This window comes from Hyperolius riggenbachi, chromosome 4 (genome assembly GCF_040937935.1).
Source record: "Hyperolius riggenbachi isolate aHypRig1 chromosome 4, aHypRig1.pri, whole genome shotgun sequence".
Classification (NCBI taxonomy): domain Eukaryota; kingdom Metazoa; phylum Chordata; class Amphibia; order Anura; family Hyperoliidae; genus Hyperolius; species Hyperolius riggenbachi.
Genome location: NC_090649.1, coordinates 187,761,948 through 187,779,155, shown reverse-complemented (window position 1 = coordinate 187,779,155; position 17,208 = coordinate 187,761,948). Strand labels below are relative to the sequence as shown.

The following is a 17,208-nucleotide window of genomic DNA, read 5'->3' as shown; positions in this document are numbered from 1 at the left end:
CTTAGCGATCGCCAACAATTTTTTGAAGTCGCAAAAGCACTGTTTGCAGCATATTTTAGTGATTTTGGAGTGATCGGGTTTCAATGTAATAGAATTGCAATACTCACAATCTCTCCAAAATCGCTTTCAGGCTCTTTTCCACTAGCAATCGCCTAATTCAAATGCAAGTGGTTGCTTTTTTTCATCAGTTTTTATATGCGATTGCGTTTATCTATTATTGAAGCGCAATCACAGGTAAAATCGGTCCAATAAGCAATTGCACTTCACAAAAAAATTGAATTGTGAGAATGGAAAATACCTTCCGTGATTCCTATTTTAAACCATTAAAACCTATTTTTTGCGATTCCAATCGTGATCAGTGGCAAAAAAACCTTAACTGTGCATTGAAAAATCGCTGGAAAATCGGTTTGCAAAACTCTAGTGATTTTGCTAGTGTTTTGCGATTCCTAGTGTGAAGGAGGCCTTATGCTGAATACACATGGAGCGTCCCCGCACTCGATTTCCCGCTCGATTCCCGTCGATTCGTTTATTTCCAACATGTCCGATTCTCATTTCGATGGATCGTTATGTCAATTTGGCATACTTTACATGCGAATCGACCTAACGATCCATCGAAATGAAAATCGGACATGTTGGAAATAAACGAATCGACGGGAATCAAGCGGGAAATCGAGTGCGGGGACGCACCGTGTGTATTCAGCATTAGAATGGCCCAAATGTAAGCTTCATACAATGTGTATGCCTGCCAGAATTATTACCATCTCTTGGACCATCTCTGATTTATCAGCCAAGTTGATAGATAATCAAATCTGATTAGCTTAATGAAAATTCTGCTTCCTGTGAAACAAAATAAAAACACCTATAGTTCACCTCATCCTTATTGCAGAAGCTACAGTTACTGTAGCCCCCAGGGATCATGACTCGCTTCCTCGGGTGACAGTTTGTGGCCCAATGCTGTTTCCTGCTGGGTCCCTTAAAGCAGACTTGCGCCCACCAGGGTGCTTACATTTGGCGCCAATATATTTAAAGGGGCTTGACAAATGCTGTTGCATTGGTATTCAGGAAACACCTGGGCGGCAGTATGATAATGAGAAAGTGCAGAGAAAACATTGGTAAATAAGTTTAGTGTTAGATGTAGGAGCAGGAAGGATAGTGTTAGGTGTAGCAGGATTCAGAGTAGTGTTATGTGTAACGGCAGAAGGAGGGTTAGTGTGAGAGAAGGAATTAGGAAAGGAGCTTGACGTGAGTGGGTACGTGAATAATAGTATAATATTGGTAATATAAAATTACCAATATTAATACCATTGGCTACTCGAAGCAAACTCGCATCTAGTGTAAATATACACCTCCAGGCTAGCTATGTGTTCTGTTGTTATGGAAAGGGGATGAGGGGCTATGCATGGCGCACAAGGGAGTGGCATGGGTAAGGACAGACAACAATGCAGTTGGACAGGGGCTGCTGCTGCCTCTGCAGAGATCTGGACGCTAGTCTACTTTAGGGGACCCAGCAAGAAACCTCATAGGGGATTTCAGCTAACATGATTGGGTGGACAGCACCTTATTGAACTGTTAGATTTCCAATAAGTTGTAGAAAACTACACCCACACTATTTGGCCAATCACAATGCTTCCTGCTGTAGAGGGTACTGTGATTGGAAAACTTTTCCCTATAAGATTTCCTACTGGGTCCCCTAAAGTAGACTAGCGCAGAGAACTGCTTAAAGTAAACCTAAACCAAAAGTAAAAAAAAAGTTTCACTTACCTGGGGCTTCTACCAGCCCCCTGCAGCCGCCCAGTGCCTGCGCCATCTCCGTATAATCCTCCGGTCCTCCACCACGGCTAAGTTCCATTTTTGAGCGACTGTCCAATCGATGGCCAGTGGACCTGCGTGGCCATGTGTGTCCTCGCTCACCTCGCCGGCAGTGTAGCTTTTCTCCTACTGCACCTGCACATTACGCTTCCAGCAACATGAGCAAAGATGCGTTTTTGACAGTCGCTCAAAAATGGAACTTATTGCGACAAGCGACCGGAGGATCGTACAGAGACGGCGAGGGCACAGGGCGGCTGCAGGGGGCTGGTAGAAACCCCAGGTTAGTGAAACTTTTTTACTTTTCGGTTAAGGTCGTTTTGAGGTGTGTACAAGATTGTACACATCTTATATGGTTCTAGACAGGGGCAGCCTTTTTGGACCACTTGTACCAAGAATCTAGAGTGTATAATGACTCAGATCCCAGATACATCAATGACTGATCTAGACTGACGAATCATCTTGTCCAAGCCCTGACCAACTCCACTGTTCTCCTTCCTTACCTGTGCCACTCCATCATGTGCCATCCCTCTCCATAGCCCCTCTGAGGGACAGTTAGTGACAAGACTATATACTCTGTACAGCGCTGAGAAATATGTTGGCGCTATATAAATATGTCACTCTTCTGCCCAGCGTGAGGTGAACTGTCGCCCGGCCTTAAGGATCAATTCCAATACCTGTGGGAACAGTTATTGGAAGTGTGTATCTAGCTTTAGTCAAAGGATGCACCTCTGGTTACAAAAACTATTTAACAATTTATTCAAAACAAACACACATTTTTCATGCATTCATAAATGTATATTCCATTATTAGGGCTCATTCACACTAAGGGCGTTTTTGCTCTTTTTTCAAGTGCAGGCGATTTTCAAAATTGCCCTAAAAACGCTTGTGCAATGACTCCCTATGAGAGAGTTCACATCTGAGCGGGTCGATTCTGATCCACTCAGAAAAGCGCTGCCTGTACCATTTTTGAGATTTTGCCTCAATGGAAGGTATAGGAAAAACGCAAACGCTTACAAAATCGCTTTGTGCAGCGATAGCGTTCCCATTTTAAAAATAAATACATTGTATTTATTCTTTTACGGGCCAAAGAGTTAACTTCCTGACTTGCGTCAGGGAGTGAATTTAACACCGCCCTGGAAAAGCGCTTTTACCAAAAAAGCAGCGCACAGTGGAGTGCCGGGAGGGAGAAAAAAAAAACGCCGCACAAAATCGCTTGCGTATTCGATTACAATTTTAGATGTGAACAAGGCCTCAAAGCAGGGAAAAAAACAGTGCAACAACTTAGAGAATGGATGTAATGTTTACCACTTGTGAATTGGTATATTTCTCTACATAGATATCCAAGTCTATATACAGGGGTTGGACAAAATAATGGAAACACCTTAAAAATCAACAAAATATATTTTAATATGGTGTAGGTCCACCTTTTGCGGCAATTACAGCCTCAATTCTCTGAGGTATTGATTCATACAAATTGTGAATTGTTTTCAAAGGAATTTTAGCCCATTCGTCAGTAAAACACCCTCCAGTTCTTTTAGAGACGATGGCGGCAGAAATCGACTTCTTACTTGAATCTCTAATAACAATCATAAATGCTCAAGGTCTGGGGATTGTGGTGGCCAGATGAGATGCTCAACTTCATTAGAATGTTCCTCGTGCCATTCTTTAACAATTCTAGCTGTATGGTTCGGGGCATTATCATCTTGAAAGATGGCATTCACTTCCGGAAACAGTTCTTGAACCATAGGATGAACTTGGTCGCCCAAAATTCCTAAATAGTCTTGGCTGTTAATTCTTCCATAAAGGGAAATCATTGGCCCAGCGGATTTCCTAGAAATAGCACCCCAGATCCTCATAGAACCCACGCTAGTTTTACGGTTGGGAGAAGGCAGTCTAGATGAAATGCTTCTTTCGGCTGTCTCCAAACGTACACTCGCCCGGAGGTCGTAAATATGGTAAACGATGATTCGTCAGAGAAAATCACATTTTTCCACTGCTCAAGGGACCAATTCTGGTGGTTTCTACACCACTCTAAACACTTTGAAACATTTGTCTTTGAGAGCAGAGATTTTCTAATTGCAGTTCTTCTGTGGAATCCAGATTTGTGCAGCTCCCGATGAACAGTTTTTGTGGAAACTGGGTTCTGTAGGTGTTCATTCAGTTCTGCAGTGATTTTAGGAGCCGTGGTCTTGCGAGCTTTTCTAACAATTTGATTTAGAGTCCGACAGTCTCTCTCTGACAACTTCGACTTTCAGCCACAACTGTGCTTTGCTGAGGACGTTTTACCTTCTCTTTCAAAGGCAGTCATTACTTTTGAGACAGTACCTCTTGAAATGCCAAACATTCAGGCAGTTTCTGTTACAGCAGCGCCTGCCATACCAGCACCAACAATTTGGCCTCTTTGAAAGTCTGAAAGATCTGCCATTTTTATAAATTATAACCAACTTTGGTTTAAATATCTGTAAAAAACAATTATTTTAATTAAACATATCAAATAACAAACAAAAAAATTAACATATATCAAGTTTTGATTGCTTAAAACATGTTCAAAGATTATGATGTCGAAATGTTAGGAGTTTCCATTATTTTGTCCAACCCCTGTATATTTACATTCAATACTCTATTCGTTCTGTATCTATATGTCTGTATATTTATATCTACATCTATATTCTATGTCCAAAATGTATTAAGAGATATTAGAGAAAAAAGGCACATTTCAAAGAGGGACTGTCCCTCTTCCTAAAAGGAATTATTGGGAGGTAGGTTCAATATCCATGCAGGTCCTAATTTCAGAGCTGCAGGATGAGGGCGACATCTGGTTGCAGTAGCGGGAGTGAATGGGCAGGCCTGCAGTCCATACAGCTCACTCTCCCCCGTTAGCGTGAGGCTGTCTCTCCGCCCCGCAGCTGCCTGTCAGTAGCAGCACTCCGCAGCGCCTGTGTGTCCCGGAGAAGCCGCATGTCCCGGCCCGGCTCTCCCCCTGCCTGCCGCAGGCCGCAGCATCAGTGCGCATGAGCGAGATCACAGAGAGCCCGTGAGAGCGGAGAGCGCCACTCACACTCACCGGGAGGCCGAGCACCAACATGGTGAGTGAGGGAAGCGGGCTGCCGAGTGACACAGTGCCCCCCGCGCAGGGGAAGCCGAGGGGAGAGGGAGACTGGCAAAGCCTCATACAGGCGGACAGCCCTGCTAATCTAGCCCGGGGTGTCGGGGCCTAGTGTCAGGCTGCTAGAGAGTGCAGAGAAGCAGCCCTATATGGAAGCAGCGCTGTGTAATTCTAGTATGAGGAGGCTGGGCACCCCGGGGGGAAGGGTAACGGGCTGACCCCATCCTTCATCCACCGGGATCCTCATGACTTCATCCCCTATAACTTCCAGCTAGCGAGTGATCAGCCCCAGCACAGCCATTGTAATCTACCCTCTCATTCACTCCAGTTCAAAACACTGGCTTCAGACAGGGAGAGAATGAGGGCAACTGGACATTATATGGGTAAAATGAGATGTATCTGAATCCCCACTCTGGGTTAGGATGCCTAAACTGAGAGGTGCATGGAGGCTGCCATCTTTATTATTATTAAAACACACAAATGGTCTGGCAGGCTGGTTGTGCTGTTTGCTTTATGAATACCTGCAACATAAGTGAGCAGACAGTGGATTCAGAACACCTGACCAGCACACTTGCTTTGGACAATGAGTCAGAAGATGTTAAGGCAGAACTCCAGAGGCACTATGAAATCAAAGTAACATGCAGTGAGAGAACTGTGCTCTCGCGGAAAGTCTAAAATGTCCATACCTAGTAGAGCCTGTGTGATGAAAATTTTTTGACACCCATAAGATTTTGCAACTTGGCGTACAGCATACTAGCGCTGTACGGACTGTTAATGACTACGCATGCACGCCATCTTTCACTAATCCTGGCTGTAAGATCTTGCATTTGCCAGTATTTTTATAAGGGCTGTGGAGTCAGTACAAACATCTTCCGACTTCTCAGTTTTTGAAACCACCAACTCCGGGTACCCAAAATGGCTCTGACTCCTTAGTCTAATACTTAACAGGGCTGTAGATTTTGTACAAAATCATCTGACTCCGACTCCTCAGTTTATGAAATTTCCGACTCCGGGTACCCAAAATTGCTCCAACTCCGACTCCACAGCCCTGGAGTCGGAGTTGGAGCAACCAAGGGAGGGGGGTTATACGTCTCCTCCAGGGGGAGGTTATTAGTTGCCCGCAAAGGAGGGGGGTGTTATTACTTCATTCCAGGGGGAGGGAGGTATTAGTTGCCTGCCAGTGGAGGGTTCTTTGTGAGATTGGGGTTAGGTTGGGTTGGATTTTCTAATGCTAACATTAAAGTCAATGGTTGGGTTGGATTTTCTAATGCTAACATTAAAGTCAATGGTTGGGTTGCACTTTCTGAAACGTATAACTATAAATTATTGCAACCGGTTGCAAAATCTTATAAAGTTGCACACATTTTCACCACACCTGGTACACACAATGCTATTTCCCATCAGATCGATGGGTTGAATCAATTTCCAACATTTCCAATCTGCTCTTGATCAAGAACAGATCGATCAGCTATGCCGGAAATTATCAATTCGGCTGGTCGTTCTGACAGGAAATAGTATTGTGTGTACCATCTTTTAAGTGTACCAGAGATGAAGGGGCATAAAAGATTTATACATACCTGGCACTTCTTCCTGCCCCCTTCAAGCAGCTCACGCCCTCGCCGCGGTCTAAAGCCTTCTGGATCGTCCGGTGTCAGCCCCATTCTCCCCGGGCAGTCGGCGCAGTGCAACCAAGCGCTCCCGCGTCTGGGAGTATTCTGCGCCTGCGTGGTAGTACTGCACGGGTGCAAAACGCTCCTGATGACGGGGGTGGCCGGGCCTTCGTATGCATAGTACGCTTGACTGAAGAATGGGACTGACACCGGACGATCCAGAAGGCTTTGGACCACGGCGAGGAAGTGATCTGCGTGGAGGGGGCTGGAGGAAGCGCCAGGTGTATAAATATCTTTTATGCCTCTTCGTCTCAGGGTCACTTTAAGGCCCCTTTTCCATTGATGGTTAAACTGTGTGCTTGTTGGGCAGTTTAGGCTACCGGCCAAGAGTGACTTTTGGCAGCATTTGGTAACCCCAGGTGTGTCATTGTTTGACTTGCGGCAGTGTTACTTGATGGCAAAAAAAGTGTTCTTGTGGCATCTTAGCATGGCCGCACTCAAATGTACCTCCATAGTGGGCTGCATTTCTAATGCCAAGCACCTGGTCAGTTCACTGTAACAGCTGACATGCAGTGAATTCAGCCTTCCATTGAAAAGGGGCCTGTAGCTCTAAAGCCTGTTACACACCTTCAGTTTTGATTTGCCTATCACGGAGCAATGTTACCACTTCCATGTAGTGTGAGAGCTTACCTACGCAATCTATTCATAGTATTCAAAATCTGTTGACCCCCATACTACATGGCAGGGCTGTGGGGTCGGTACGAAAATCTTCCGACGACTCAGTTTATGAAACCATGACTCCGACTCCGGGTGCCCAAAATGGCTCCGACTACTGGTCTAATACTTAACAGGGCTGTGGATTTAAAAAAAAAAAAATCATCCGACTCCTCAGTTTATGAAATCAACGACTCCGGGTGCCCAAAATTGCTCCAACTCCCACTCCACAGCCCTGCTACGTAGAAGAGGCAAAATAGGCCAATACTGACCTGCTACTTGTCTCTCTGTGGAGGGAGGGGAGGATATGGAGAGGCACCTCCCAGAAGGAATTTAAACATACTGTATAGTAGCTCTAATTTGTCAGTCTCTCATGGCAGATCGCCTAATAACACAGGAGGGAGATGCCTGTACAGATGCTATATTTTCATCTGAGATGGTTATCACTAACAATGGTTGGTAGCATGCGTATTGGATGACTGATGAGCCCCTGTGCTCCTGTGGAATAAACTGAATTTGGAGCAATTTGTTGCTCCATAGGAAGCAGGATTCACTGAACTTTGCGTGAAACAATGTTCAAGAGAATTTTTTTTTTACAATATTTATTCATAGGTTATTTAGTCAGTGGTTGCCCATTTTAAAATCTTTCCTCACCCCGATTTACATTCTGAAATGTATAACAGGTGGCAACATCTTTCATACTGGCAGTTGATCTCTGTGCATAGAACTACCAGTAAGCAAACATTCTAAAGAGGGTGATATGGCTTGCTTGGCAGTTGGAAACAGGTGTTATTTCCCACAATGCAATGAGGTGTACCTATTTGAGAAAAGGAAAATATTTCTTGTTGGAAAAAGGGTATTGGCTAGTGATTGGAATGAAATTAAATTCAGGGTTAGCCCTAGTTCACGCTACAAATCGCAAATCAAATTATTTTGTTTTTTTTGCAAGCGATTCTGTATGCATTTTTGTTTTGTGATTTGCTACTACAGACAAACAGGAAGTGCACTATGACTGGGAACTGAAGGTCTTTTAAAGCAAATGCACTTGAAAAACAGAAAATCGCGGTTCAAATCGCTTTTAGAGTGGATCTGAGATGAGCTTTTACTCGTTGCATAATTGTGTTCCTTTCCTATTGCTTATAGGGCATTCCTCAAGCCAAATACTTTTTTGTTTTTGTTTTAATACTCTAATTCCCTATAAACTAAATAAGCCACGCCCAGAGGTTTTCAGAGAGCCAAGGCACTTTCAGACAGTAGCAAGGGCTCATGGGAGCTCAGTCTGGGCAGCAGGAGGGGGAGGTATTACTAGCCAGAGATTTCAGGGGGAGGGGGGGGGGGATTAGGTTTTTTGCTCAAGATGCAGATAAGCCTGCCTCTGTGTAATGTTTACAAACGACATGGCTGCTGTCACTGTATCACAGGAAGAAATAATCATATTCTATTAAAGCTGTTTGCAGCTAGATTTGCTGTGTAAACTATCTAAACTTTAGATAAGATATATAGACAAGTTACTTGTCATAGTTAGTTTTTCATCTCGGATCCGCTTTAAAGTGATTTGTGTTGTTTTTTTTTTTTCTATACCTTGCATTGAAGCGCAATCTCCCAGAAAATGGTGCCGGACCCGCACTTGTGATTACGCAAGCGCTTTTACTGCAATTAAGAAAAAAGCTCAAAACGCTTATAGTGTGAACTAGCCCTTAAAATGCCTCTTTCAGTGAGATACTAATAAATCCAGGTTGCATGAAAATTTAAAGCGGAACTGAAATTTAAACAAAAATGTCACTTACTTGGGGCTTCTGCCAGCCCCCTGCAGCCGGGAGCATCCTGCACAGGTGCAGTATGAGTATACGTCATACTGCGCCTGCGCAGGACGCTCTCGGTGAGGGGAACGAGGACTCGCGCGGCCAGGGATGACTTCTAAGATGGAGACACTAAAAGTGAGCTGCCGCGAAACAGAGAATCGTTCCGAGACTGCGTGGGATAGGGAGGCTGCATGGGGCTGGCAGAAGCCCCAGGTAAGTGAAAATCTTTTTTTTTTTTTTTTTTTTTTTTAGCATTTCAGTTCCGCTTTAATGCAGCTTGGAAATTGCCGAATAAAATTTGTCAGGAAGTTGATCTATCCAGTTCACAGTGCGTACAATGTGCATTCAAGCTGGGATTACTAGCATCTCATTGACTATCTCTTCTCATCACTTTTGGAACACTGATTTTTAATTCACTGTTACTTGGCTAATTGAGTTACTGATTTCTGTCATTAACAGTCTTAACTGATAAGTTGAAATTCAGATACTGGACAATACAAAAAACATTTATATGACACTTTTCTTCTGGCGGACTGAAAGCACCAGAGCTGCAGCGACTAGGTCGTGCTCTATAGGCAGTAGCAGTGTTAATGAGTCTTGCCCAAGGTCTCCTTACTGAATAGGTGCTGGCTTACTGAACAGGAAGAGCTCCAGTTTGTTGTCATCTAATGGTACCTTCTCCCTCCAGTGGTGCTGCAGTGACATCATTGAAGACTTTTCCCACTCCTCCCCAATAGGCACTGCATTTTTCCACTTCTAGTTTAGTAAATAAATAAATGAAAGTGCATATTATGCGACGTAAGTGAAACAAGCTTGATTGACAAGCCTTCTGTAGTCTTGCATTTCCCATAATTCACGATTGAAAAAAGAGGGTGCAGACGGCCATTAGATAGACTTGGGAAAGCTGGGCAATAGCATCACTTTTCGCAGGGTGGCTTTGGAGAACAGCCCATCAGATTGTTGAACTAGCGGCTGGACCTTCTGATTAGGAACCATTGAAATCCCCACAGACGTCACTTGTGCTTGTTGCTCTATGTCCACCTCTATTCTTTGTGCGGAGGAGCATTGTCTTCTAAAGGTGTGACTGAGCTGCTTCAACCTCACTTCCATTTCAATGTTTGGAGAGAGTTGGTGTTTCCATCAGGCGAGGGTCTGGTGTCCCAATGGCAGGCTTCCAAGATGAGAGGGGAGGGCTTGTTGAAGAATACAGTGAGTGCTTAAAATGAAGGTATTTCTCTCTTTTTATACATTGGGGCACTGTAAATAAAATTATGCAATAATTTGCAAATCACCTTCAGGGCCTAAACTCAATGAGGGCTCAAACACACTATACGCGCTTTTCTGAGCGCTTTTTGGCCTCCAGAGCTTTCTGAGAGTTTTTAAAAAAAACACTCCCATTGACTTCCATGAATATCGTAATAAAATATTTTACCGTAATTTTAAAAAAGCTATGGAGGCCAAAAAGCGCTCAGAAAGCTATGGAGGCCAAAAAGCGCTCAGAAAAATGCTTATAGTGTGTCTGAGCCCTTAAAGAGAATCTGTAACGTCAAAACGTCCCCTGGGGGGTACTCACCTCGGGTGGGGGAAGCCTCAGGATCCTAATGAGGCTTCCCACGCCGTCCTCCGTCCCTCAGGGGTCTCGCTGCGGCCCTCCGTACAAGATGACGTCATTATTTACCCTCTGACGGCTGTCGGCTCCAAAGTAGGCGGAAATACCCGATCGCCATCGGGTCTGCTCTACTGCGCAGGCGCAAGTTTCCGGCGCCTGCGCAGTAGAGCGGACCCGACTGAGATCGGGTATTTCCGTGTAGTTCGGAACCGAAAGCAGCCACAGCGCCCCCGCTGGAGCCAGCAAAGGTAAATATTGAATTGGACAGTCGGGTCTGTCGCCGGCTGTTTGGAGGGCTGCAGCGAGACCCCCGTGGGACCGAGGACGGCGTGGGAAGCCTCGTTAGGATCCCGAGGCTTCCCCCACCCGAGGTGAGTACCCCCCAGGGGATGTTTTTGATGTTACAGAGTCTCTTTAAAGTGTATCTGAGGTGAGGAAAGCTATAAAAGTTATGTATATCTGCTTATTCTCATAAAGTGTACCTGAGATGACATGATATGATCATTTTGATCCCTATTTCTCCCGTCATCTGAGGCAACCCAAATCGAGCCAAAATGGCGCCGGACAGTTGGGCGCTGCCATAGGCTGTAATGTGAATTTCTGCTATAGTGGCACTTAGAAGGTAATTCTTTTGCATCGGCAAAGGCCAAATGATTAAAAATACAATGCAATAGCTGGCAGCCAAATTACATCTTTCCCGTAAGTCCATGGCGGCCAGGAGAGGGAATAGTAATTAATGCCACAAGGAAACTTACTGTAGCAGAGTGAGACTTTTTTTTCGGCTTCAACTGCACCCAAATTTCCCTCCGCCCTTTTTGCATGTATGCGAGCATACCCTGGAAGAAACATAGTCGATCCAGGGTGATTTAGTGCTGTGCTGCAGGGGTAAAAAATGACGAACGCTGTGAAGCGCCTCGGAAAGCCAACAAATGCTTTTCTGCACGCTTGCAAGAAGGCATTTACATGCGACAACGGGAGGCTGGATCAGAGGCTCATTTGAACCAGCCCTAAGGCCTGGAACCCACTAGCAGCGCTTTTCTAAGCGCTTGTGATTTGAAAAGCTTTTGCTAATGTAATGCCATGTGTGTGATCCCACTTTAAGGATACGTCCAGGCTGGAAAAAAATAAAGATACTCTTACCTGGGGCTTCTTCCAGCTCTTGGCAGCCGTCCTATTCTCTCGCCGCACCTCCGGTGGCTCCCGGTCTACTCCGCTGGCGAAGCCGACCTCGCCAGGTCGGGTTCCGGGTCGGCTTCTTCTGAGCTCCACCGCGCGGGTCACGTGGTCTCGCTGACATCATCAGGATGTTACGGCACAGTAGTTCTGCGCCTGCGCAGCTCCATCCTGATGACGTCAGCGAGACCACATGACCTGCGCGGTGGAGCGCAGAAGCCGACCCGCAACCCGACCTGGCGAGGTCGGCTTCGCCAGCGGAGGAGACCGGAGCCACCAGAGCTGTGGCAAGGGCACAGGACGGCTGCCAGGGGATGGAGGAAGCCCAGGTAAGTGGATCTTTATTTATTTATGTTTACCAGTCTGGACGTATCCTTTTACCTCCTGATCGTTAAGCCACTCAGGAGGTTTTGTTACTTTTTGCCTGTTCGTTTTATATTTGTGCCAAATGAGTGTAAACCCTCCGTCACACGGACGTGTCCGGCACCGTCAGATCCCCACCGCTCCCCCGTTTACACATTACCCAGCCTGATCCAGCGATCGGCGCAGCCTCCCCGGACAGCTCCGGTCTTCACTATGGGGAGGATCGCTCATGACGTCATGCGCAAACCCGATCCTCCCCATAGAGAGACCGGAGCTGTGCCAGGAGGCTGCGCCATCGCTGGATCGGGGGGGAGTAATGTATATTCGGGGGGGTATCGCAGGGGAGCGGCGGGTGCCCGACACTTTTACTAGCTAGCCTAGTGCTAGCTAGAGGGTTTACACTCATTTGGCACAAATATTTAATTATGGGGACTCCTGGGGCCACAGAGTGGTATGCCCGACACAGTGTAGGGCATACCACTAAGGAGGTTAAGGGGATGTGATTTAAAAAAAAAATCCCCCATAGCTTTACATTAGTAAGAGCTTTTCAGATCTCCAGGACTTAGAAAATCGCTGCTAGTGGGTCCCAGGCCTTTGACCTGACACATACTTTGACCTGACAAATACTTATCCCATCAAATTGCATTAAAAACATGGTAAAATCTGCGCAATCACGATTTGTCAAAAAATTGCGATCACAGCGATTTTGCAAGTTTAATGCAATTCAGTGGGAATGTTTTAATAAAAAAAAAAAAACCTCACATTTTTTTTTTAACGATCCCATTGACTTGCATCAAAATCGGTGCAATTGCAATTTTTCAGAAAATAACGATTGTGGCAATTTTACCACTATTTTAATGCAAGTCAATGGGAGCGTTTAAAAAATAAAAAAATACTCAGCCAGCGCTGCCGGTCAGAAAAGCGCTCAGTGTGTCTCAGGCCTAAAGGTCCATGCCCACGCTGGTCTGAACTCAGCTGTGGCTGATCATTTGTTAATGGATAATGGTTAAAAACTTTATAAGCTTTGGACTTCTTCAATTATGGCTGTTTGAGTTAAGGTAGGAGTGTGCCTTTTCTCTTTGCGAGATATAGAAGGATTTTTTTATATTTGCTTATCTGCACACAACATAAACAAATTCAGGAGATCCCATATTTCAATGTTGTGCTTGTTTCTTGGCCTAGTTGTGGAAGGACCTGCTTGACAGGTTCATATTGTGAGAGTTTCATTAAAGGTGATCTATAAATGTTGAGATACACATTGCAAAGCATGTGAGGCGGATGCAGAAGTAGAAATGTAAAACCCGCTCTCTGCTAACCTATGTATGTTTCTGTTATGTAAAGATAACTATATGTCCATAATATTTATAAACACGCTCTACTTGCATACATTAGAAAGGCATTTGACATCTATAATAGGTCACACAAATATTTTCTTTTTCAAGTAAACTTGTGTCCAGCAAAAGGTCTGTAACAGGCTTAACCACTTAAGCCTATCTGGACGAGTATTCTCGTCCAGATAGGTGGCACTCAAGGCTAACTGGACAAATATTCTCGACCTGTGTTTAAGCGGCAGGTGCGCTCGCACGTGCGTGTGACCGCCGCTCAGAGCGGTGGTATTTCTGTGTCGGCGGTTAGGGAAGGGAACCAATCGCAGTGCCTGTAATCAATGGACATGACCCCGATCAGGAGCCATGTCCATTCATAACAAAGTGCGTTAATGAACGTTAAAAAAAAATTTCCTGGTAAACCAGGGAGTGTTTCTAGGGCCACCTAGATTGAAACGTTAAATTACACACACCACAGATTATTTATTAAAAAATATATAATTAATCCCTTCCAAAGTTCCTTCCCCCCCCCCCCCCCCCTCCCTTCCAGTTACCAAGCAAACAGATGATTAACCTCCCTGGAGGTATGATTATTTTCAGATCTTAGGGTCTTTTCTGAATGTTTCAGACCCTAAAATCAAGAAACAATCATGCTGCCAGGAAGCCAGCAGCAGCCTTAGCTCTCACTCACTTCCCTGGGCTCCAGCGCTGCAATTTTACCTCCATCCACGGGGTGGCGCTGTAACACTTTGGTGAGATCAATGACCGTGATCTCACCAGAGTGACTCAGAGCCTCCAAGGACAGGAAATAGAAGGGCTACCGACGTCTGGATCACCCAGGAGGTATGTAAAAGCTCCTGGCTGCCTCCATTCACTTCCATTAAGAATCCAGCGGCTAGCCCGAGCTCAGCTCGGGATTACCGCCAGGGAGGTTGAAAAAAAAACAGTAAAAAAATAAATCCATAATTTGTTGCCTTAGGGACTCAACTTTTTTTTAATCATGAGGGTATATTACTCTTATTTTAGTACATAAAGGCTTACAGTTGATGGAGCACACAATACCATACATTGTACTAGTACAGTGATCTGCAAACATTGTTCTCCAGCTGTTAAGGAACTACAAGTCCCACAATGCATTGTGGGAATTGTAGTTCCTTAACAGCTGGAGAACCAAGTTTGCAGATCACTGTACTAGGAACATAATTTAAATGTTAGATAGCCAGGAGTAATGGGCAAATAAAATAGGTGGGTTTTATTTATAGTAGCAGTTCTTATTTTAAAGAGGAACTGTAACGACAAAACGGCCCCTGGGGGTACTCGCCTCGGGTGGGGGAAGCCTCAGGATCCTAATGAGGCTTCCCACGCCGTCCTGCGTCCCTCGGGGGTCTCGCTGTAGCCCTCCGTACAGCCGTGACGCAATAATTACCTTCCTGGCTCCTGCGCAGGCGCTCTGATGCCTCTCGGCGCCTGCGCAGGCGCTCTGATGCCTCTCGGCGCCGAAGTAGACGGAAATACCCGATCGCCGTCGGGTCTGCTCTACTGCGCAGGCGCAAGTTTCCGGCGCCTGCGCAGTAGAGCGGACCCGACGGAGATCGGGTATTTCCGTCTATTTCCGTGCCGAAAGTCGCCACAGCGCCCCCGCTGGAGCCAGCAAAGGTAAATATTGAACTGACAGTCGGCACAGTCGCCGGCTGTTCGGAGGGCTGCGGCGAGACCCCCGTGGGACAGAGGACGGCGCGGGGAGCCTCATTACGATCCGGATGCTTCCCCCACCCGAGGTGAGTACCCCCCAGGGGAGGTTTTTGTTGTTACAGAGTCTCTTTAAAACTAAAGGGGATGGAATTGGAGAAATAGTGTATTTTGTCTTCTTTTTTTGTATTTGCCTGTAAAATGCATAGGAAATAAAGTAATTACTGAAAACAAGTATCACCCACGAAAAGCTTAGTTTGTGGCGAAAAAAAGAGCTATAGATCATTTACATGTGATAAGTAGTTATTGGCGAATTAATGGGAGGAGCACTGATGGGAAAATTGCTTCTGTCCTGAAGATGAAAACACCTGCAGGCTGAAGAGTTTAATAATTGTCATAAATGACTGCATATATGTTTTTTACCGATACAAATGTTTTTACAGATACAGTTAAGATAGGTTAAGGGTGGGAGAGGGGCACTTATGCATGAGTGCCCCACTCTGCCAAGGTCTCCTAGTTTCACTTTTAGTTTGCTCCCCCGGGTTTCCTTTCAGTTTCGTTCCTTGCTCTCCACCCATCTGTCTCACTGCCACTAACTCAGTCAGCTACTCTCTCTGCTTCCAGGGCTGGCTAAGCTGAAGGGGCATCTGCACAATTTCATTGCTGCTTATTGGCACCCTGTGCCTGCATCTTGGAGATCTTTGGTGTAGCTATCGCAGTCTATTTTCCTCAGTTCTACTTTCAGAAAGGGGGCAGGTTTGTCTTGCTTTGCCTTTTTGCTTCTTCTCTTTGCCTGCATCCCTATCAGCTGCCTAGTCTTCTGCTCTCCATGTGTGCTTAGCATCTAGCAGCAAACGCTAACCCCTTCATTGTCAGAGCCCCTGCAGCAAGGCGACCCCTTCATTGCCAGAGCCCCTGCAGCAAGGCGACCCCTTCATTGCCAGAGCCCCTGCAGCAAGGCGACCCCTTCATTGCCAGAGCCCCTGCAGCAAGGCGACCCCTTCATTGCCAGAGCCCCTGCAGCAAGGCGACCCCTTCATTGCCAGAGCGCCTGCGGCAAGGCGACCCCTTCATTGCCAGAGCGCCTGCGGCAAGGCGACCCCTTCATTGCCAGAGCGCCTGCGGCAAGGCGACCCCTTCATTGCCAGAGCGCCTGCGGCAAGGTGACCCCTTCATTGCCAGAGCGCAGCAAGCTAATCGTTTAGCTAAACGGCTTGAACAAAAGCATATGGGCAAGAAATGGCAGGCTTTCGGTGGGGCCATTTTTAACTGACTTGATAATGATTTTAATGGTTTTCAAATAAAGAGATACTTTTTACTGTTGGTGGTGCCTGCCTACTTGGATTTTCAATGCAGCTCAGTCACTGAGCCGTCATTACTACTGGCATAGGCATGCCAGAGTTCCTCTATAAATTGGTCCTCCCCTACACCACTTGTTGCAGTTTTTTTTTCTCAGATCTACATTCCCGGGAACTACTGAGGCTGAAAGATTTGCAGGACAGCCATAAAATTAGCATTTTTTTTAATAACTAAGATGGCAGCCTATCTACAGTAATTATCTAACTTCGTTTTATTTTGTAGGGGACTTGTGTTGGGATTATGAAAGCTCCCATAGCTGACCTGAGTCTTTGGCTGTCATGGTGATCTGAGTCACTGATCGAACAAGTATGGAGAGCATGTGCTCTGACTGTGCTCCATATAGCTGTGACTCAAATATTACAGAAGCTGAAAGATCGGCATAGTAACCACTGTTTTATTGCAAACGAGGTCAGCAATGACAGCTTTCATAATCTCTCTGGACGTCCTGTTTAATGATTACTGCAAAGACCAGCAGATTAATGCAAAGACAGTCAGTAGTAAATGTTTAGGTGCTAACTCTTGTATAGACATGCTGTTCGGCTCTCAGCCCAACAATGTCTACTGTTCTTTGGGCGGAGGGACAGATTCACCATGCAGCAGGAACTTCATTCCATGGGAACAAAAAAGATGCAGGAAAGCAATTTAACCA

The 17,208-nt window shown here is 45.7% G+C and overlaps 1 protein-coding gene across 1 annotated transcript in view; it reads left to right on the top strand.

The window, feature by feature from the left end:
- The first annotated feature begins 4,635 nt into the window (after nt 1–4,635).
- Nucleotides 4,636–17,208, top strand: part of DCUN1D1 (defective in cullin neddylation 1 domain containing 1) — a 38,305-nt gene continuing 25,732 nt past the window's right edge. The window contains exon 1 of the mRNA XM_068281091.1: nt 4,636–4,895. Coding sequence (XP_068137192.1) covers nt 4,893–4,895 — 3 coding nt within the window. The 5' untranslated portion in view covers nt 4,636–4,892. The remainder of the gene's footprint in view (nt 4,896–17,208) is intronic.